Source organism: Stegostoma tigrinum, chromosome 38, assembly GCF_030684315.1.
Source record: "Stegostoma tigrinum isolate sSteTig4 chromosome 38, sSteTig4.hap1, whole genome shotgun sequence".
In the NCBI taxonomy this organism is placed as follows: Eukaryota; Metazoa; Chordata; class Chondrichthyes; order Orectolobiformes; family Stegostomatidae; genus Stegostoma; species Stegostoma tigrinum.
In genome coordinates, this window is record NC_081391.1 from 1,073,159 (window position 1) to 1,090,743 (window position 17,585).

At 42.0% G+C, this 17,585-nt stretch overlaps 1 protein-coding gene across 5 annotated transcripts in view; it reads right to left on the reverse strand.

Annotated features, from left to right (window-relative positions):
- sun2 (Sad1 and UNC84 domain containing 2) overlaps window positions 1-17,585 on the reverse strand; it is a 90,466-nt gene that overhangs the window by 55,066 nt on the left and 17,815 nt on the right. For 3 of the 5 annotated variants that reach the window (XM_048521278.1, XM_048521280.1, XM_048521279.1), the window contains 7 exons: window positions 10,410-10,633; window positions 9,545-9,700; window positions 7,737-7,805; window positions 5,875-5,968; window positions 5,302-5,363; window positions 3,120-3,250; window positions 176-409 (listed from right to left, as the gene is read on the reverse strand). In XM_048521278.1, coding sequence (XP_048377235.1) covers window positions 176-409; window positions 3,120-3,250; window positions 5,302-5,363; window positions 5,875-5,968; window positions 7,737-7,805; window positions 9,545-9,700; window positions 10,410-10,633 — 970 coding nt within the window. The remainder of the gene's footprint in view (window positions 1-175; window positions 410-3,119; window positions 3,251-5,301; window positions 5,364-5,874; window positions 5,969-7,736; window positions 7,806-9,544; window positions 9,701-10,409; window positions 10,634-17,585) is intronic. The other 2 variants (XM_059640472.1, XM_059640470.1) reach the window with 2 other exon arrangements.

Consider the following 17,585-nt stretch of genomic DNA (forward strand, 5'->3'; position numbering starts at 1 on the left):
CAACATACCTCAGCTCACTATGTTTGCACTTCAATCATGTTTTTAAGGTGCGAGGAATAGCGATATAGCATAGTGAGAAGCACCTGCTATACCAGTGAACACTACATTTTAAACGAAAGAAGTCAACAGCTCTACAATTAAAGACGTTTTGAAGATGATGGGAATTAAAACTCACCTGAATCCTCAAGATTGAATCATTCGACCGCTCATCTTGCCCCATCTCTTGTTGACGGGCATACTCTTCAAGCAGTTTGATCACCTCCTCCCGAGTAAGTGGAGGTACAACTGGGACATTTTCCCTTTCAGCTACCGGCTGTACTCGCTGATTGGGTTCACTGTCTTGTTGTAACCGAGTATGAACGTTTGAAGCCAGTTGTGCCAACTGCTGTTCCATTTTCTGCACACGAGACTGCAAATCAAGCTAAACATTAGAAGGAAGTTCCTTGCTGGAAGACGGCTTAAATATTTTAAAATTAATATTTCCTCTGCAAAGTTCGAATCTGGAACATACTGTACCAAAGGAATGAAAGATTTTCAGGGGTATGCAAAAGTGTAAAGTTAAAATTAATATCAGGTCAGCCATGATTAATTGGTCACTGTTGTTAGAAATGCAGGTCATAATACACTGACATTTAAACTGTCTCTTAGTTTATGATTCAATTTAAAGACCTGAAATGGGGAATAATTAAGCCATTCTAAACTCTGCCTGGAGACATGACAAACGAGGACCAGACGAAAATCTTCGAAAAAAAATCAACTAGTTTTGACATTTTTACACAAGAAGGGCTGGAGCTGGTCATGCTGGACATACCCAGAGACCAGGACAGAGAGAGATGTTGGTGAGTAAGACAAAAAAAGACCGTCAGTGAAGCTATTGTTGAGGAGAATACTTGTGAGATTCAACCTTCTGTTTAGAACAAAGAAGAAACTAGGTAGGAATTTGGAGATTTAAGAAACAAGGGAGTTTCCAGAGTGAACTTTGAGGCTAAACGAATACTCCAGAGACCGAGTGCAGTGATATTTCCAAGCAAAACTATCACTGTGGCGGGACAGGGAGAAGGGCAACTTTTGGAAAAGTTGCAAGATGTTTACTTCTGTCTACAAGTACACATATCAGCTTAGAGCACAGTGTAACATGCAAAAGGGGCATAAAGGTTGCATTAGATAATGGTGAAGTACTTTTCCTGTAGTTTGGCATATTAGTTGTAAATTAAGTAATTAGTCTGTGTTGATTTTAATCTCTGTTTGACAGTAGAAGTGCAGGGAGCCGACAGCAGCAAAGTGGGATTAGTGTAAAATAGGTTGGTCCACACACCTTGGGTTGAATAGCCTCTTCTGTATTTATAATTCTGTGTTAAGGTCCTGGAATAGTCTATCTTAAATAGGAACATCTGGAGTCGGTAGAGGTGATGAAAGGGTGCATTCAGTTTTATTCTGCTCAATCTTCCTAAAGCAGGTCATTCTATTTGCCCAAGCCATTGTATACACTGACCAGGAATGAGCGCTTTGTTGTACGTCAATGTCAGTATTTGTCCGAATCATTTGAAGCTGGATCCCGATCCAAGAATCAGTGTGAGAATGGCCTGCTAACATTATCTGTTAGACTTGTTGGCAATGAGACGGAGGGGTTAGTTACATAATTCAGGACGATATCACCACACTTATGATGTTCAGCTCCTCTAGCTTCTACACTGCAGATAACCAAACTGTTTCCAAGATCCTTTGCTCATGCACCAAGAATTTGGGCATTGAAGGGTTTGTGATTGTGTATTGCAAGATCTGGAAAAGGAGTCAAATACCAAAAGGGATGAGGCTGCCGATGTACAACGAACAGGATGCTAGAGTATAGGATAATTACTCATTAGCAAAAAGGTGATGGTGCTTGAGCTCCTTAAAATAATTAAATGAATTGCAGCATTGACAGAACTTTGCTTTTGTAATTAAATTCTTTGAGGCAGATTTAGAAAATAAATGTTCCCACTTGTGTAGGAACACCAAAAATATTAAATTACCATGAATAAATCCAACAAGGCACTCAGGAGATAATTCTTTACTAGACATCAATTAGAATCTGGAATTTCTTAACAATCATTGAGGTGAACCAGTGTAGATGCATTTAAGGTGAAGCTACAGAAGCACCATCAGGGAGAAAAAGGATAGGTTGATTAAATTAGATGGAGACAGATGGAAGGGGGCCAAGGTGCAACGGTGCAACAAACACCAGAATAGACTAGTTGAGCTGATATGCCTCTGTATTCCAGACTCAATGCAACTTCTGAAAGTGCTACCAAACCCATTTGCCCGCTTCCTCCAGTCAAACACCTTCTCCATTTTCAGTTCAATTATTAGACCAATGAGGATGTTGCCACTGCATTTGCAAACAGAAATATAGGTGTCACATGAGGTGCCTATAACGATAGCCTTGCATGAAATTTACTTGGACTAGGATATGCTACTTTTATTCTTGTGGTCAGGATCTAGGATGGTTTCTATAGCAATTGTAATGAGATCAGCCAGCTGGACAACATAGGAGTTCCCTGGTTGGGGCTGCTCATCTGGTCCAATCTGGGAGCCTAGCTGACAAAATAAAAAAGGGGAGTGTCAGAGATGCTGTTATTGTGGTAGGTGACTCTGAATGAGGCAGTACTAAAGTTGAGGGCTGTTCATATGTAAATAATAAGTGACTTGGTGACAAATACCTGCCCCTGTGAAGTTATTTCAGATTTGAATAGGATAGGGTTTGTAGGAGGGAAACTGTGACCGAAACAATCTTCAGAGACCCAGTAAGGTTGCTTATCTCCTTGTGGTAGTGCAGGAGTTTCAATAAGTGCAGGTCTTTGCTCGATAGTCATTGGTTCAAAACCTCTCTTAGATTGCAACCTGTTGGAAACTCCGAATCAGCTGTATTGGGATGTGTCTACCTTCCACTTTAGGGATAAACATACTCTGGATTGGAGCATTTGAACTTATAGCCATACCTGTTACACCACATCAAAATAGAAAACATGTGCATATATTGGAAAGACAGATGAACACAGATGAGGGGAGTTTGACAAAAAAAAAATCCAAGAAGGGCACTAACTTCAACCAGATGAAGCGTTCATGCTGCTCCCCCTCACCTGTAAAGACAGATCCAATGTAGGAGCCGCCAGCTTCTCTGGCCAAGCCGACCATTTTGAAGTTTCTCTTTCTATTTTTCCTGTCATCTCAGCTCGAGGCCGTGGCATTCTGAATATTAAGAGCCAAGCACCTGCAAAAAAAAAAAGAAAATTCCTACTTAGGTGACTGAAGCAAACGAGATGGCTAACCATTACTATTCGAATATTCAGCATCAGAAGAAGTCATTGAAGTGACTTCTCAAGTCTTTGTCCTGAACCCTATAATCCACCTATGTCACTCAATGCCCCATTCCCTACCCTCCACATGTACACCTCAGTGCCCCAAAAGCAAGCCTCTACATTCCAATGTCCCCCCTTCTATTCTGCATGTATATACCCCAGTTCCCTTTCTTTCCTTTATGTTGCTCAGTGCTTATTTTCTATGTAGAAGTTGGGGGCGGGTTGGGGAGCGCAATGGCCTAGTGGTATTATTGCTGGACTGTTAATCCAGAAACTCAATGTTCTGGGGACTGGGGTTTGATTCCGCCATGGCAGGTAGTGGGATTTGAATTCGAATTCAATAAAATATCTAGAATTAAGAATCCAATGATGTTTTTTTAGGGGAGGGAACTGCCATCCATGCCTGGTCTGGCCTACATGTGACTTCAGACCCACAGCAATGTGGTTGACTCTGAACTGCCCTCTGGGCAATAAGTGCTGCCTAGCCAGCAACGCCCTCATCCCATGAATGAATTTAAAAAAACCCATTTGAGCTCCTTTCCTCTATGCACCCAGGGCTGCAAATTCTACCCTTTCTGTAGATCAACCCCACAACTCTCATATGATAGACACAGACCAGTGTTTCACTTCCTAGCCTTTATGTATCCCAGTCCCCAGCTTCTCACCCCATAAGTTGCTAAGATGAAAAGAGGCTGTCTTCTAGCCTAGGCACCCAGTGCCCCTTCCTTACCTTTTACGTACGTAGCTCATTGCCCCGTCCCAGCCTCTATATACCTCAACACCTCTATGTTGTCCCCAGTTCTGTGCACTGTCCACTGTCCACCTCCACCTATTCATAGCCTAAAGCATCAGCCTTTAGCGTTTATGTACTCCAGTTTCCACCTATTCATCATTTTTTGAAAATGTGCACAGAACACAACACATTCAATTCAACAGAATCACATCAGTGTTACTGTCCCCACAAACGTTTTTCTCACTCACCTACACCTTATTCCACCAACATGTCATTCTACTTATTTCACCCATTTATCCACTTTCCTCAAAAATTCAGCTATACTATTACCTCAACCCTTCTTGGGGTGGCATGTTCCAAACATTAACAGCTTGAAATAAAACCGGTTCTTCAAATTTCCAGATTGGATCCACTAGCAGCTGTCTTATATTTAAGGTAACTTTATTTTGTAGAATGACAGGGTTAACACTAACCTGCTGCTGAGAGAACGTCCGAATAGATCAAGTTATAAGTAAAGTTTCTTAAGAAACTTTCACGAGCACAAGCAGCATGACTTTGAGATACTTAAAAACAGTGAAACCCCAAACATGCAATAAAGCAGAGATAATGGGAACTGCAGATGCTCGAGAGTCCGAGGTAACAAAGTGTGGAGCTGGATGAACACAGCAGGCCAAGCAGCATCTTAGGCACACAAAAGCTGACATTTCAGGCCTAGACCTTGTTTTCCGATGAAAGGCCCGAAATGTCAGCTTTTGGGCTCCTAAGATGCTGCTTGGCCTGCTGCATTCATCCAGCTCCACACTTTGTTATCATGCAATAAAACAGTTTTTTTGCTCCAAGCAGAAACATCTTCTCTGCATTCATCCTTAAAATATTCTTCATTCAAATAATTTCCTAATCTTAAAAAGGTCACTACCAGGTTACCCTGCAGCTTTCCACTTTACAGCAAAAGGGCCTCGTTCGTTTATATTCACCCCAATATTCAGTTGTCTATCCCCTCTCTGCTACATTGCACAATGCTCCACCTTCTTGCCTCTATGTAGGTCATTTTGCATTCAGACTTACTGTATACCCCATTGGCAGCTCCCTTCATGCTAAAAGTCCCGATCGTGTCAACTTTTAAATAAATTCTCACTGATTTGGTCCTATTGAGATTTTGACATACAACATAATTGATGGCAATATTCTGGTCAGTGCCTGTAGATGACTTTAAATGGAGCAGGTTCTTACCCAATAAACCAAGCAGAATCAGCAGACCCAACAGTAACCACTTCTTCACACTGGGGACACACCTGAAAGAGGAATGACATAAACATGAAATAACTGATTGATGATCAGTTTGTTGACAAAGAATCTCCCTCCACATTCATATACAACACTGACCAACCAATAACAAACCAACAATGCATCAATAACCACAATAATGCATATCTACCAAATCAAAGGGTTGTGACAGTAGGTTGTGCAAACCATCATAAACTGAAGTACAGCAGTGCTCATATAACACAATAAGCTTGCGAAAGCTGCAATAATTCAAGCAATTAAAAAGTCACCAAAATTCACAACTTGGAAGTACAAAAGTAGTGTGCACACACATGCATGTGTGTGGAGAGTTGCTTTGTAATGAATGTTTTGGTGCCTGCATTACACGCAATGCAGGTTGGGTATTCTGAGTCGGTAGGCAGGGCATCTCCCCTATTATGCAAAGTGAATGTTGGCTATTCTTAGTAGGGATACTGGACTCCTGTTTTGATAACTGAACGCAGAAGTGTAGCAAAGGCCTCAACTCCTAGCAGCACTCACCTAGACAGCGTATAGACATCAAGCAAGGAAGCTGCAGTTGTTAATTGATACCAGGCTGTACCAAGCCACCAGTACACCATGGAAAAAGCTTTCCCTAATACAGAAAGCAAATAGTTAGGAGAAAATATAATGACTCATAGATGTTAACAGTGCTCAGCTTGTTATACAGATATTTTCTAATCAACCTGTTCAGATGTTATTACACTTCTGAGCCAGTGGGACCCAAACACAGGTCTCCCTGGCCCAGAGGTAGGGACACTATCACTGTGCCACAAGAGTCCAGTCTGTTATGTAATGAAACTGTATCCTGTAAAGTCCTGATACTGTAGACCATCTCTGGCAAACTGACAAAAGTTTACAAGATTATGAGGGGCATGAGTGGAATGGATAGTTGGAGCTTTTCTCCCCCCGGGTAGAAATGCCAATTACTTGGGGTGGGGGGTGGGTGCATAGACATCAGGTAAAGGGAGCCGAGTTTAAACGTGAGAGAGGCAGGATATCTTTAACACATAGGGAGGTAAATACCGCGAGTTGGTGGCAGAAGCAGATAAAATAGCAACATTTGAGGTATCTTAACAGATACATAAACAGGCAGGGAACAGAGAGACAGGGAGTGTGCAGAGGTAAATGGTTTTTAAAGTGAGAAAGGTGTGATTTGTCAGCACTGGCCTGATGGGCCAAAGGGCCTGTTCCTGTTCTGTGCTGTTCTTTTCCGGTCATTATTATTCGCATCCTCTCCTTTAATTGGTTATTGCAGCACACTGTGGGCACAGGAGGAACTGCAGATCCTGTTCACATATCCCACATGCAGGGAGTAACAGAGATAATGGGAACTGCAGATGCTGGAGAATTCCAAGATAATAAAATGTGAGGCTGGATGAACACAGCAGGCCAAGCAGCATCTCAGGAGCACAAAAGCTGACGTTTCGGGCCTAGACCCTTCATCAGAGAGGCCTCTCTGATGAAGGGTCTAGGCCCGAAACGTCAGCTTTTGTGCTCCTGAGATGCTGCTTGGCCTGCTGTGTTCATCCAGCCTCACATTTTATTATATTGCAGGGAGTAACAGATCACTTTAGACTAGAGCACGCAAGCCAATGGCATTAGCTATACAGTCATGCAAGTTGGGATCAGGTAACTATGCACAGCTTGTGGATTAAACCTGTCATTTCTACTCCATACACTCACGAAACACCTCACTAAGTAGCACTTATGGGTACCCAAAAGAAAACATAAATCTTAACATTGCAAAATTGGGAGGGTTTATTTATTTATTTATTCATTTTGCTGGGATGTGAAGGTCACTCGCAGGCCAGCATTTATTGCCTATTCCTGCAGCATCAGTGACTAAACCATTTCACTGACAGTAAGCGCTATCATAATCAGTCCCATACAATAGGGAAAATCACACCTTTCTCAGCTTAAAAACCATTTACATCTGCACACTCCGTCTCTCTCTCAGATGTACTGCACAGAAAATTATGAAAAAAATTGTTCCTGTTTGTGTTGATTGTAATGAGGTCAGCCAGCTCTACCTCAGAATATGAGCTCCTTGGTTGGGGCTGTTAAACTGATTCAATTAAGCGAGCCTTGGCAGACATTTAAAAAGGCGAGTATCAGAGAAACTGGCACTTTGGTGTCTGACTCTGTCAAGCAGTACTAAAGTCAAGGACTGTTCGCATGTAAATAAAGGGTGACTTGGTGACAAAACCTCTGTGGAGTTATGTCCCTGTGAATCATTGCATTTGAATTCAAGGGAAGAGCAAGGTGCTCCACCAGAAATGAGGGCCATTTTGCTGGGTTGGAATAGAGGATACTTGATGGAAAAATATGTTAAGACGATAGGAAGAAAATGTTGCCAGCACCTGGAGAGAGCACAAAGATCCAGTTCCATAGCTTAGCAATGGGAGAAGCTGGTGCTGAATATACAGAGCCTATAAAATGAGAAGTGAAAGAACACCTTATTAATACAAACTTCTCATGAAATCAGAAAAGTTTACAGAAGGAGGCCATTGCCCCAGTATTTGTGTCGCTCTTTGCTAAAGCATGCTAAAACTAATCCCACAGGACTTTATTTTCTTTTGCTTTCAGGATGCAATAGTACCTGATCTAATTACTTCTCATTGTAAACTATTTTCTGCTTCAATATTTGCTGCATCAAAAAGTTTCCTAAACCTTTTTCCTCACTAACGTTTTGCTCACGTGACTCGTTATGAATGTAACAAGTTAGGGAAGAGAGTAGAGATAATAAGGTGTCGAGATGGGAACACAGCAGGCCAAGCAACAGAGGAGCAGGAAAGCTGACGTTTCGGGCCTAGACCTTTCTTTAGAAACGGGAAGAGAGTAGGCCATTTGGCTTTCTAGCCTGCTCCACCACTCAGGTCATAATGGCGTACAGCACAGGGAATCCTTCAGCTGAATGCGTCTTAGCTGGCCATCAAGAACCTAGCAACTCTCAAGCAAAAACAGAAATTGCTTAAGAAATTCAGCAGGTCTGATAGTATCTGTAGAAAGAGAGAGAGTTAATTCTTCAAATCCAGTGATTCTTCGTCAGAGCTCCACAGATGCTGCCACTTCTGCAAGATTCTCCAGCAATTTCTGTTTTAGTTTCAGATTTCCAGAATTCATAATTCTTAGTTTTATTTTATGTCCAGTAATGGCCTCTATACCCAAGGAAAACTACACATGCAACAGAGCTTCCTGAGATGAGAATGAAAAGAATGGAGCTATACATTCTAAGCTTCAGAAAATAAAGTACCTTAAAACGTATAAAAATCGGTGGAGTAGATACTAAGAAACTGTCCGTGGCTAGATATTCTACAGCTATGGGTCACAGTCTCACTTGCCTGGATGAGTGGAGCTCCAACAAACGTTTAAAGATGCTTGACACATCCAGCACAAAGCACTGGAACCTCATCCCCCACTTTCAACATTCACTCCTTCCACCATCCAATCAAAACAGTAACAGTCTGTAATATCTACAAGATGTACTGCAGTAACGCACCAAGGCTCCTCTGAAACCCCCTTGCAAATCACAACCTCGACAACTTAGAAGGATACAGGCACCAGATGCTGAGGAGCACCTCAATCTGCATGTTGCCCTTTAAGCCATCCACCATCCTGGCTGGGATATCATTGTTCCTTCATTGTCACTGGCTCAAAGTCTCAGAACTCCTTGTTACAGCACTGTGAATATTCACACATTACATATACTGCCATGTTTCAAAAAAGGCAGCCCATCACTGCTTTACATTTGTAACAAGGGCATGTAGTAAATTCTGGCTTAGCCAGGCAACATCCCATGTGCAAATAAAAAGGCATTTTTCCTTTGTCCATAAATGCACAATGTTTACCATCCTATGTGTACATATTAATTCCATTCAGAGACCAATAGAAACCCCCAAATCCTCATGAATCCACATTAAGCCCACTCAGAGCTCCTTTAAACCACGTTGAGTGTGTTCATAACTCTGCCCCCAACTCAACAAATTTCACCCTGCCCCATACACCAAATTCATCTACAAAGCCCACCATTATGGTCTGACTCCATGTTGTGACCCCAGTGAAGTTCATCAATGGAATATACAGAGGTGATTATGTTTGTGTGGGTTGGAATATGAACAGTGACAGGGCATGGGGAATAGAGAAGAAAAGTTGCTCAACATCCAATTACCCAGCTGCTCATCTTCAGAGGAGTATCCAGAAGTGGATGATGTGTAGATATCAGAGGAAGGTGGAGCTGACAGAATACTGCTCTTGTAGCCATTTGGTCTCCTTACCACTGCAGACAGCCTCTCATAATTGTCCTCGGCGCCAGGTGGGTCACCACCTGTTGGACATATTTTAACAGGTAACTGATCAAAAAAAAAAACTTATTCTGTTAAACAGAAAGAGGGAAATCAATACAGCAGAGATCATAATCTCTCCCATCTTTCAGTCAGTCCCTAATCCACCCATTTTCTACCTGGTGGGTCAGGTTAAAATTGGCCCCAAAATCTAAAGTTTTACAGCTAGGTTTTTCTACACATTCACAATATCACCTGGAATGATTTATAAATATATATAATACACAGCAGGCTCCATCATGGGAGAAATGTGGTCTTACAGCAATCACTAACTACAAGTGACATCACATTAAGAACTTCAAAATCAGATTTAGAAACCAAAGAAGGGAAAAAAAGTTAAATGGGGCTCTTTGGAGAAGGTTAATGGAAGATTTAAAAGCTAAAGGTTAAGGCTAGCAAAATAATTGCAGGATTCTGGACAACGAACAGGGTATTGGAATTAATTAAATGGGCTGAAGATTGGCTGAATGGCCTCCTGCTGCACTGGATTATTAAATGGTTAAGTCTATTTATGGTCAAGAACTGACAACTGAGCTTAGAAGCTGATGTTAAATCTGTAAAGTTTCTCATGGTATTAAAATTGCAACGTCATCTTACAGGGGCAAATTATCATGGCCTCTTTATCAGTTAGTCTTTCCTGGAGCAGCAGTTTCTGAAATAAAAAGCAACAACATTCCCTTGTAGGACACGTACCAATGGGCTCGGCGTCAGGCTCTGCCTCAGGCTCCTGCCAGTAAGACTCATGATTTATCTGTTGAGCCAGTGTGGTGTTCAGCATAGATGCATTGCTGATGTGACTGGCAAGGCTGCACTGACTATTGACTGAGCTGTTAGATATTGAGCGTTTCATGCTGGGCACGGGTGTACTGCGTGGTGTGAGCCCTGAACGTTTAGCAATTGGCTTTTTCTTGAATATCCTAAAAAGCAGAGAAAGGTTCATTAAGTCTTTAGGTCATCACCTGGACTTCTGAAAAAGAAAAACAACTTACATTTGTCGATTACGAGAAATTCCTCCGAAATATATTTTGAAGCTCATTACGTTAGTAACGAAAGTGAATGTAGCAACCATTTTCTCTATGTAGCAAGTCCCAGATAAAATAAGAACAATTTGTGGCCTGTTAATTTGCTTTTGGTCATGTGAGGAGGCAAGCTAGCCCAGAAATCTGGAGAACATCTTGCTCTTTGTTTTTTTCAAGTTCAACCTATTCAATCTCTTAAATTAATCAATGAGGACTAATGACTACAATAAAAGTTTACTGTTAGGGGCATTGAGGAGTTTACAATTCATCTATGTTTTGTGTCATCTGTGAACTTTGAAATTTTCCCCTACACATCAATATCCAGGTCATTAATATATGTCAGGAAAAACAAGGGTCCCAAACCTGGGGATTTCCACTGCAAACCTTCCTTCAGCCTGAAAAATATCCACTGACCAATACTCTGTTCTCTATTATTCAGAGAATTTTGTATCCGTATTGCTACTGTCCCTTTCATTCCATGATCTATAACTTTCCTCACAAATTTATTCTGTGGCACTGTCTTAAACTCCCCTGGAAATACATCAACAGCATTGCCCTTATTGACCCTTTGTTACCATCTCAAACTCCAGCAAGTTAGTTAAATACAATTTTCCGTTTGGAAATCCTCTTCCTAATCAATCCACTTTGTTCCAAATGACTACTAGTTGCTTCCTATGTAATTGTTTCTAGATGTTTCCCAACCACTGAAGATAAAGCGTCTGATCTGTAATTGTCGGGATTATCCTTCGAACCTTTCTTGAACAAGGCTGTAACATTGGCAATTCCCTGGTCTTCTCGCAGCTTCCCCAAGTCCAGAGAAGACTGAAAGATTACGGCTAATGACTGTACAATTGCTTTTCTCATTTCCTTCAAAATCCTTGAACACACCCAGTCCAAGTACATTGATGGAAAGAGGAACAAAAACAAAAACAGAACAGTACAGCACAGGATCAGGCTCTTCAGTCCACTAAGACTGCACCGACACATGATACCTATCTAAGCTAAAAGCCTTCTGCCTTTATGTAGTCCTGCTATTCTCTGCCCGTTCATGTATCTGTCAAGATGCCTCTTGAACGCTGCTATTGTATCTGCTTTCACCAACTCCTGTGGCTCCTCTGGCATCACATTCCAGATACTTACCCTTTGTGTAAAAAAAACCTATTTCATGATTTTTTTTTAAAAACTTAATCCCTTTTACCATAAATCTACATACTCTAATAATTGATTATCTACCCTGAGAAAAAAAACTCCAATTGTCCATTCTATCCATGCAGTTCAGAATTTTATTAACTTGTATCAGTGTCTCTCTCATGACATTCAAGTAGAAAGAAACCAAGTTTGTCCAAAATTGTCATCATGGCTAATATCCCGGTAAACTGTTTCTGTAGTGTCTCCAAAGCCTCTACTTTGCCACGCTACCAGAACAATCAGAACTTTATAATGATATTTCAAATGTGGCCTAATGAAAATTCTACACAGCAGCCACATACATTCCCTTCCAAATCATTTATACGTATTACAAATGAGTATCCCAGCACTGATCCCTGTAGAACACAGCTAGTCACAGATCTCTAGTCTGAAAAATCAAACAAACAAACATTCTTCCACCGCTACCATCTTCTATGGCAAAGCCACTTTTGTATTCATCTTATCAGCTCACTACAAATCTCATGTGAATTCACCTTTTCATATCAGAGGGACCTTGTCAAAGGCTTTGCTAAGGTTCATATAGTCAACATCCACTGCCCTGGCCTCAATCATCTTTGTCACTTCCTCAAAAAAAATGCAATTAAGTTTGTGAGGCTCAACCTTGCCTGCAGAGAGTCACACTGCCTATTGCTAATAAGTCCATATTTTTCCAAATGTGAATAAATTCAATCCGTAAGAATTTTTTCCATAATTTCGCTACTGCTGATATAAGGCTCACAAGTCTAACTTCCCATTTGCTTACCAAAGGAACAATGTTGGCTGTTCACCAGTCCTCTGAGACATCTAAAAAGGAGACAGATTTTGCACAAGACCCTAACAGTTTCCTCACCTGCATCCCTCAGCATTCTGGGATAAATCTCATCAGGTCCTGGGGACCTGTCAAACCTCATGCTTTACAAAACACCCAATACCACCTCTATTTTATATTAATTTTAGCACCACCAACAACACCCCTACCCCCCCCACCCCCAACTCACCATTCACTAGGTCCTTCTTCTTTCTGAATGCTGAAGAGAAGTATTTGTTAAGGGCTTCATCCCCTTCTTCTGGCTCCACACAAGTTTGCTCCTTCGTCCTTGAGTGCACCTACCCTTTTGCTCCATAACTATGTGCATAAATACGTCAATCCTTAGGATTTTCCTTATTTCTGTTTGCCAAAAACAAACCCTGGCCCCTTTTAGCCCTCTGGAATCCTTGTTCCAGTTCTTTCCCGCTAACTTTGTATACTTTGAGGGCTCTGTCTTTCTTCAGTTTCCTTGTGTGTCCCTCTGTTTTATTTTTGGATGACAAGAGAAATTGTCATCCAAGGTTCCCAAACCTTGTCATTCTTATCCTTCATTTTCACAGCATAGTGCTAGTCCTAAACTCTAATCAATTGGCCTCTGAAAGATTCCTACATGACAAATGTGGGTCTACCCTCAAACAGCCACCCTCAATCTACATTCCCCAGTTCCCGTCTAATATGGTGGTAGTTAGCCTTCCCCCAAGGACTACTTATGGGTAAGGACGCAAGTAACTTACAACCTAGAGAATTATGGTCGCCATTCCCAAACTGCACCCCCGCTGTAACTCCAATCATCTGGACAGGCTCATTCCCCAATATCAGGTCTAGGAATCTCCTTCCCTAGTAGGATATTTACATATTGCTTCAAAAAAAAGCAAACTGTCCTGATCGCACCTAACAATTTCACCCCCATTCAAACCCCTGACACTAACCAGGTAACTATCGGGGAAGTTAAGAAATCACCACCACATGCTGTTTTCATATTTTTCCATTATCTGTCAGCATATCTATTCATTTATCACCCACTGACTTTTGTGTGGCCTGTAGAACAATTTCAAAGTGATTGCACCCTTCCTATTCCTGACCTCTTCCCATATGCCCTTGCTGGATGATCCCTCCAAGGTGTCCTCCCTCAGTACAGATGTGACATTCTCCGTAATCAATAATGCAACTCCCTGTATCATGCCTGAAACATGTAAATCCCAGGACACTAAACTGCTCGTATTGCCCCTCTCTCAACCAAATCTCTGTAATAGCGACATCATAAATAACAAATTAATTCAAGCTTTAAGTTCATCTTCCTTACCTATGATGCTCCTCACATTGAAACAAATGCACCTCATACCACCAGTCCTGCTGTGTTGAGTAACCTCTCCCTGTCCATTCTTCTTGTTAGCCTTAGTCTCCAACTCCTGCTCTGTCATTTTACCTGCTCACCTACTGTTCTGGCTCTCTCCTGACTTAACTCCCTGAATTCCCTTTGCAGGGCCTTCTCTCTCTTTCTCCTGCTTATAACTATCAGAATGGACCCAACCACTCACTTTCCCCTTTCACAATACCCTGTGCCCCACTCAGAGATCATGGAACCTTGGTCCTAGGGAGGCAATAGACCATTTTGGAATCTTGCATATAGCCACAGAGGTGCCTGTGCCCCTGACAACAGAATCCTCAATCACTACTGCCTACCTACACTTCCACTCTCCATACTGTCGAACAGTGCCAGTTATGGTGCCACTGGTCTAATTGCTGCTTTCCCCTGAGCAACTATTCCTCCCAACAGTATCCAACACGGTATACCTGTTTGAGAAGGGAATGGACATGGGGGACTTCTGCACATGCTTACTCGTCTTTTGGTGGTTACCCAGCTCTAGTCTGTGTAGCCCTAACTGGTGGTGTGACCGACATTCTAAACATGCTATCCATAACATTCTCAGCCTCAATGAGAATCCATAGAAAGTCCATCTGTCACTCTCAGCATAACATGCAGCAATGATGCAAGTCATCTAGTCAGTTTGCCAGAAACAAAGGAATGGAATTTATTCTGGATAAATGTGAAGTAATACATTTCAGGAAATACAACGAGGCAAAGGAATATACAACACATGGGAGAATACCAAATTGTATGGAGGAACAGAAGGACTGTAGTAATTATAATGAGGTCAGCCAGATGGCCTTCAGAATATGAGTGCCCTATTGGGCCTGCTAATCTGGTCCATTCATGCAGCGTTGGCTGAGAGGTATAAACAAGAATGTCAGAGGTAGTTCTGAGTGAACTGGATGAGGGTCAAAGACTCTCCAAGTAAATACAGGGTGACTTGGTGATGGGATACTGGGATCCAGGGGAGTTGTTCCAGTGATGAGAAAAATAGCATGTTCCTGAAGAAATTCGCTCACAACAGTTGTCCGAGTTGGGGTAAGCTGTTATTTAGGAAGCTTGACTGGTTCAATCCTGAAGACTGGGCCCAGTATATTGAACGAATGCATTTTATTCCCCCTCCCCCCAACAAATGACATTGGGGCAGATAAAAAAGCAACGAGCAATTTTCCTGACAGCTTGTGAACCTACAGCTTTTTCAGTTATTAGGAACCTAACTTTACAAGAGACACCAGATACTAAAACCTTTCAAGATTGAATGGATTAAGCAATATTACAACTCCAAGCCTTCTCTCGTTCAGAGATGCTATCAGTTTAACATGACAATTCAAGAACCAGGGAAATCCATATCAGGATTTTTGACTGGATTAAGATGACTAGCAGAGGCATAAGACTTTGGTTTAACCCCTAAATGAGATAATGAGACACCATGTGGTATGTGGGATTGATGATATCACCATGCAGAAGTGCCTACTAGCTGAAGCCCAAGTGGACTTCAAAGAGGCACCACAAATGGCTTTATCACTGGGAAATGCAGCAAGTGGAGCACATGCAGGGAATTCCGATGGGACTGGACACCCTTGCCAGTCCAACTGGGCTTGTGGGACATCTTGAATGAAGGCACTTGTATAGCTTCACCCAGGACATAGCCCTAAACAGAGGGACTCTAGGTCAGCCCACAGCAAAAACCCAAAACAAAGCCAAGCCTCAGCCAAATGGTTAACATTTACTTCAGAACCCAGGCCAGCAGGCCATTGTAGACCCTGTCAGTGTGTTGACTGGACACAGGAAAAGAGCCCCATGAGGTTTAAACTGAGTCACAGAACTTATAGTTGATATCTAGGACAGTACACACGCCAGAAAGTCTACCTACATCTGGCTCAGAACAATTAAATTGCTTAGCAACATCCAAATCAGAACCAATCCAAATAAAATGGTTAAACGGTCACATAGTTGTAATGAAGCTTGATACCAGAATGGCTGTATCAGTGACTGAACAGCTAGTCTTTAACGAAATTCATTCTGGTCTCCAACCCTACCGTGTGTGTAAAACTTCAATAAAACTGAGAAGCCACACGGGAAGTTTCACAGATTAACGTGCAGAGGAGATTTACCAGAATGCTGCTTGGACTGGAGGACAGGTCTTATGAGGAAAGGTTGAGAGAACTAGGGCTTTTTTCATTGGAGCCAAGGATGAGAGGTGATTTGATAGAGGTGTACAAGGTGATGAGAGGCATTGATAGGGTGGAGAGCCAGAGAATTTTTCCCAGGGCAGAAATGGCTATCACAAAGGGCCGTAAACTTAAGGTGACTGGAGGAAGGTATAGGGGAGATGTCAGAGGTGGGTTCTTTACAGAGTGGTCGGTGCATGGAATGCTCTGCTAGTAGCAATAGTAGAGTCAGGTACATTAGGGACTTTTAAGCAACTCTTGGATAGGCATATGGATGATAGCAAAATGAAGGGGATGCAGTTTAGTTTGATCGTAGAGTAGGATAATAGGTTGGTACAATATTGTGAGCCAATTGTGCTGTGCTGTACTGTTCCATGTTCCATTAAGGGTAGAACCTCAGTTTTGGTCTCATGAGAAGCAGTTGGTTCAGTTACTGCTGACTGTAGTAAAAGATTAAGGCCCAAGCTGGATGTTATAAAATTAGTTCAGAAAGACTCACCAAGATTGGCTCAACATTTTTCAATTAGAAAGTGGCTGCTGGAGTAAAGTGTTAATTAAATACCCAGAATTTTTTCAGGAACATCTAGGGACGATCAAAGGAGCCAGGTCCACCTTGCATGGCCAGGAAGCAACTCAATGTTTCTGCAAGGCCCACCCAGTGCCTTTTGCCTTTTGAACAAAAGTAGAGACTGGAATCAGGAGGCTGGAAAGTGAAGAGATCATCAAACCAGCAGTTTGTAGAATGGGCAGCATTAGTCATGATGATCATGAAGCCTGACAGGTCGATTTGCCTTTTTGGGGGGTTTTAAATAAGCGGTAAACCACTTTTTGTAGCTGGATAAATACCCAATCCATCACGCAGAGGATTTATACGCAAGGAGGCTGTCCTCTCAAACCTGGACACGAGCCATGCGTACTTGCAACTGCGGTTAGATAAGGATTCCCAGAAGGATGCTACAATTAATATCCACGTAGGTTTGTCTCAATATGCAAGATGGCCATGTGGGGCACTGTCAGACTATGCAATTTTTCAGAGGACAATGGGGAATGTTTTACAAGGTCTACCCCGATCACTGTTCTGGATGATGTGCTAATAACAAGCAAGGTGAACAAAGCACTGAGAGAACTTATGCATTTCTCCCAGGCAGCCATACACCTTAGAAGAGAAACATTCCAGGTACTCCAAGTGATCTACTTGGGCTACAGAGTCAAAAAGATTGGGTTACACTTGTTAAAGCATAACATGAAGGCGATCAAAGTTGCCCCGGCTCCCATGTTGGTATTTGGGCTGGTAAACTATTGCGAAAGTTC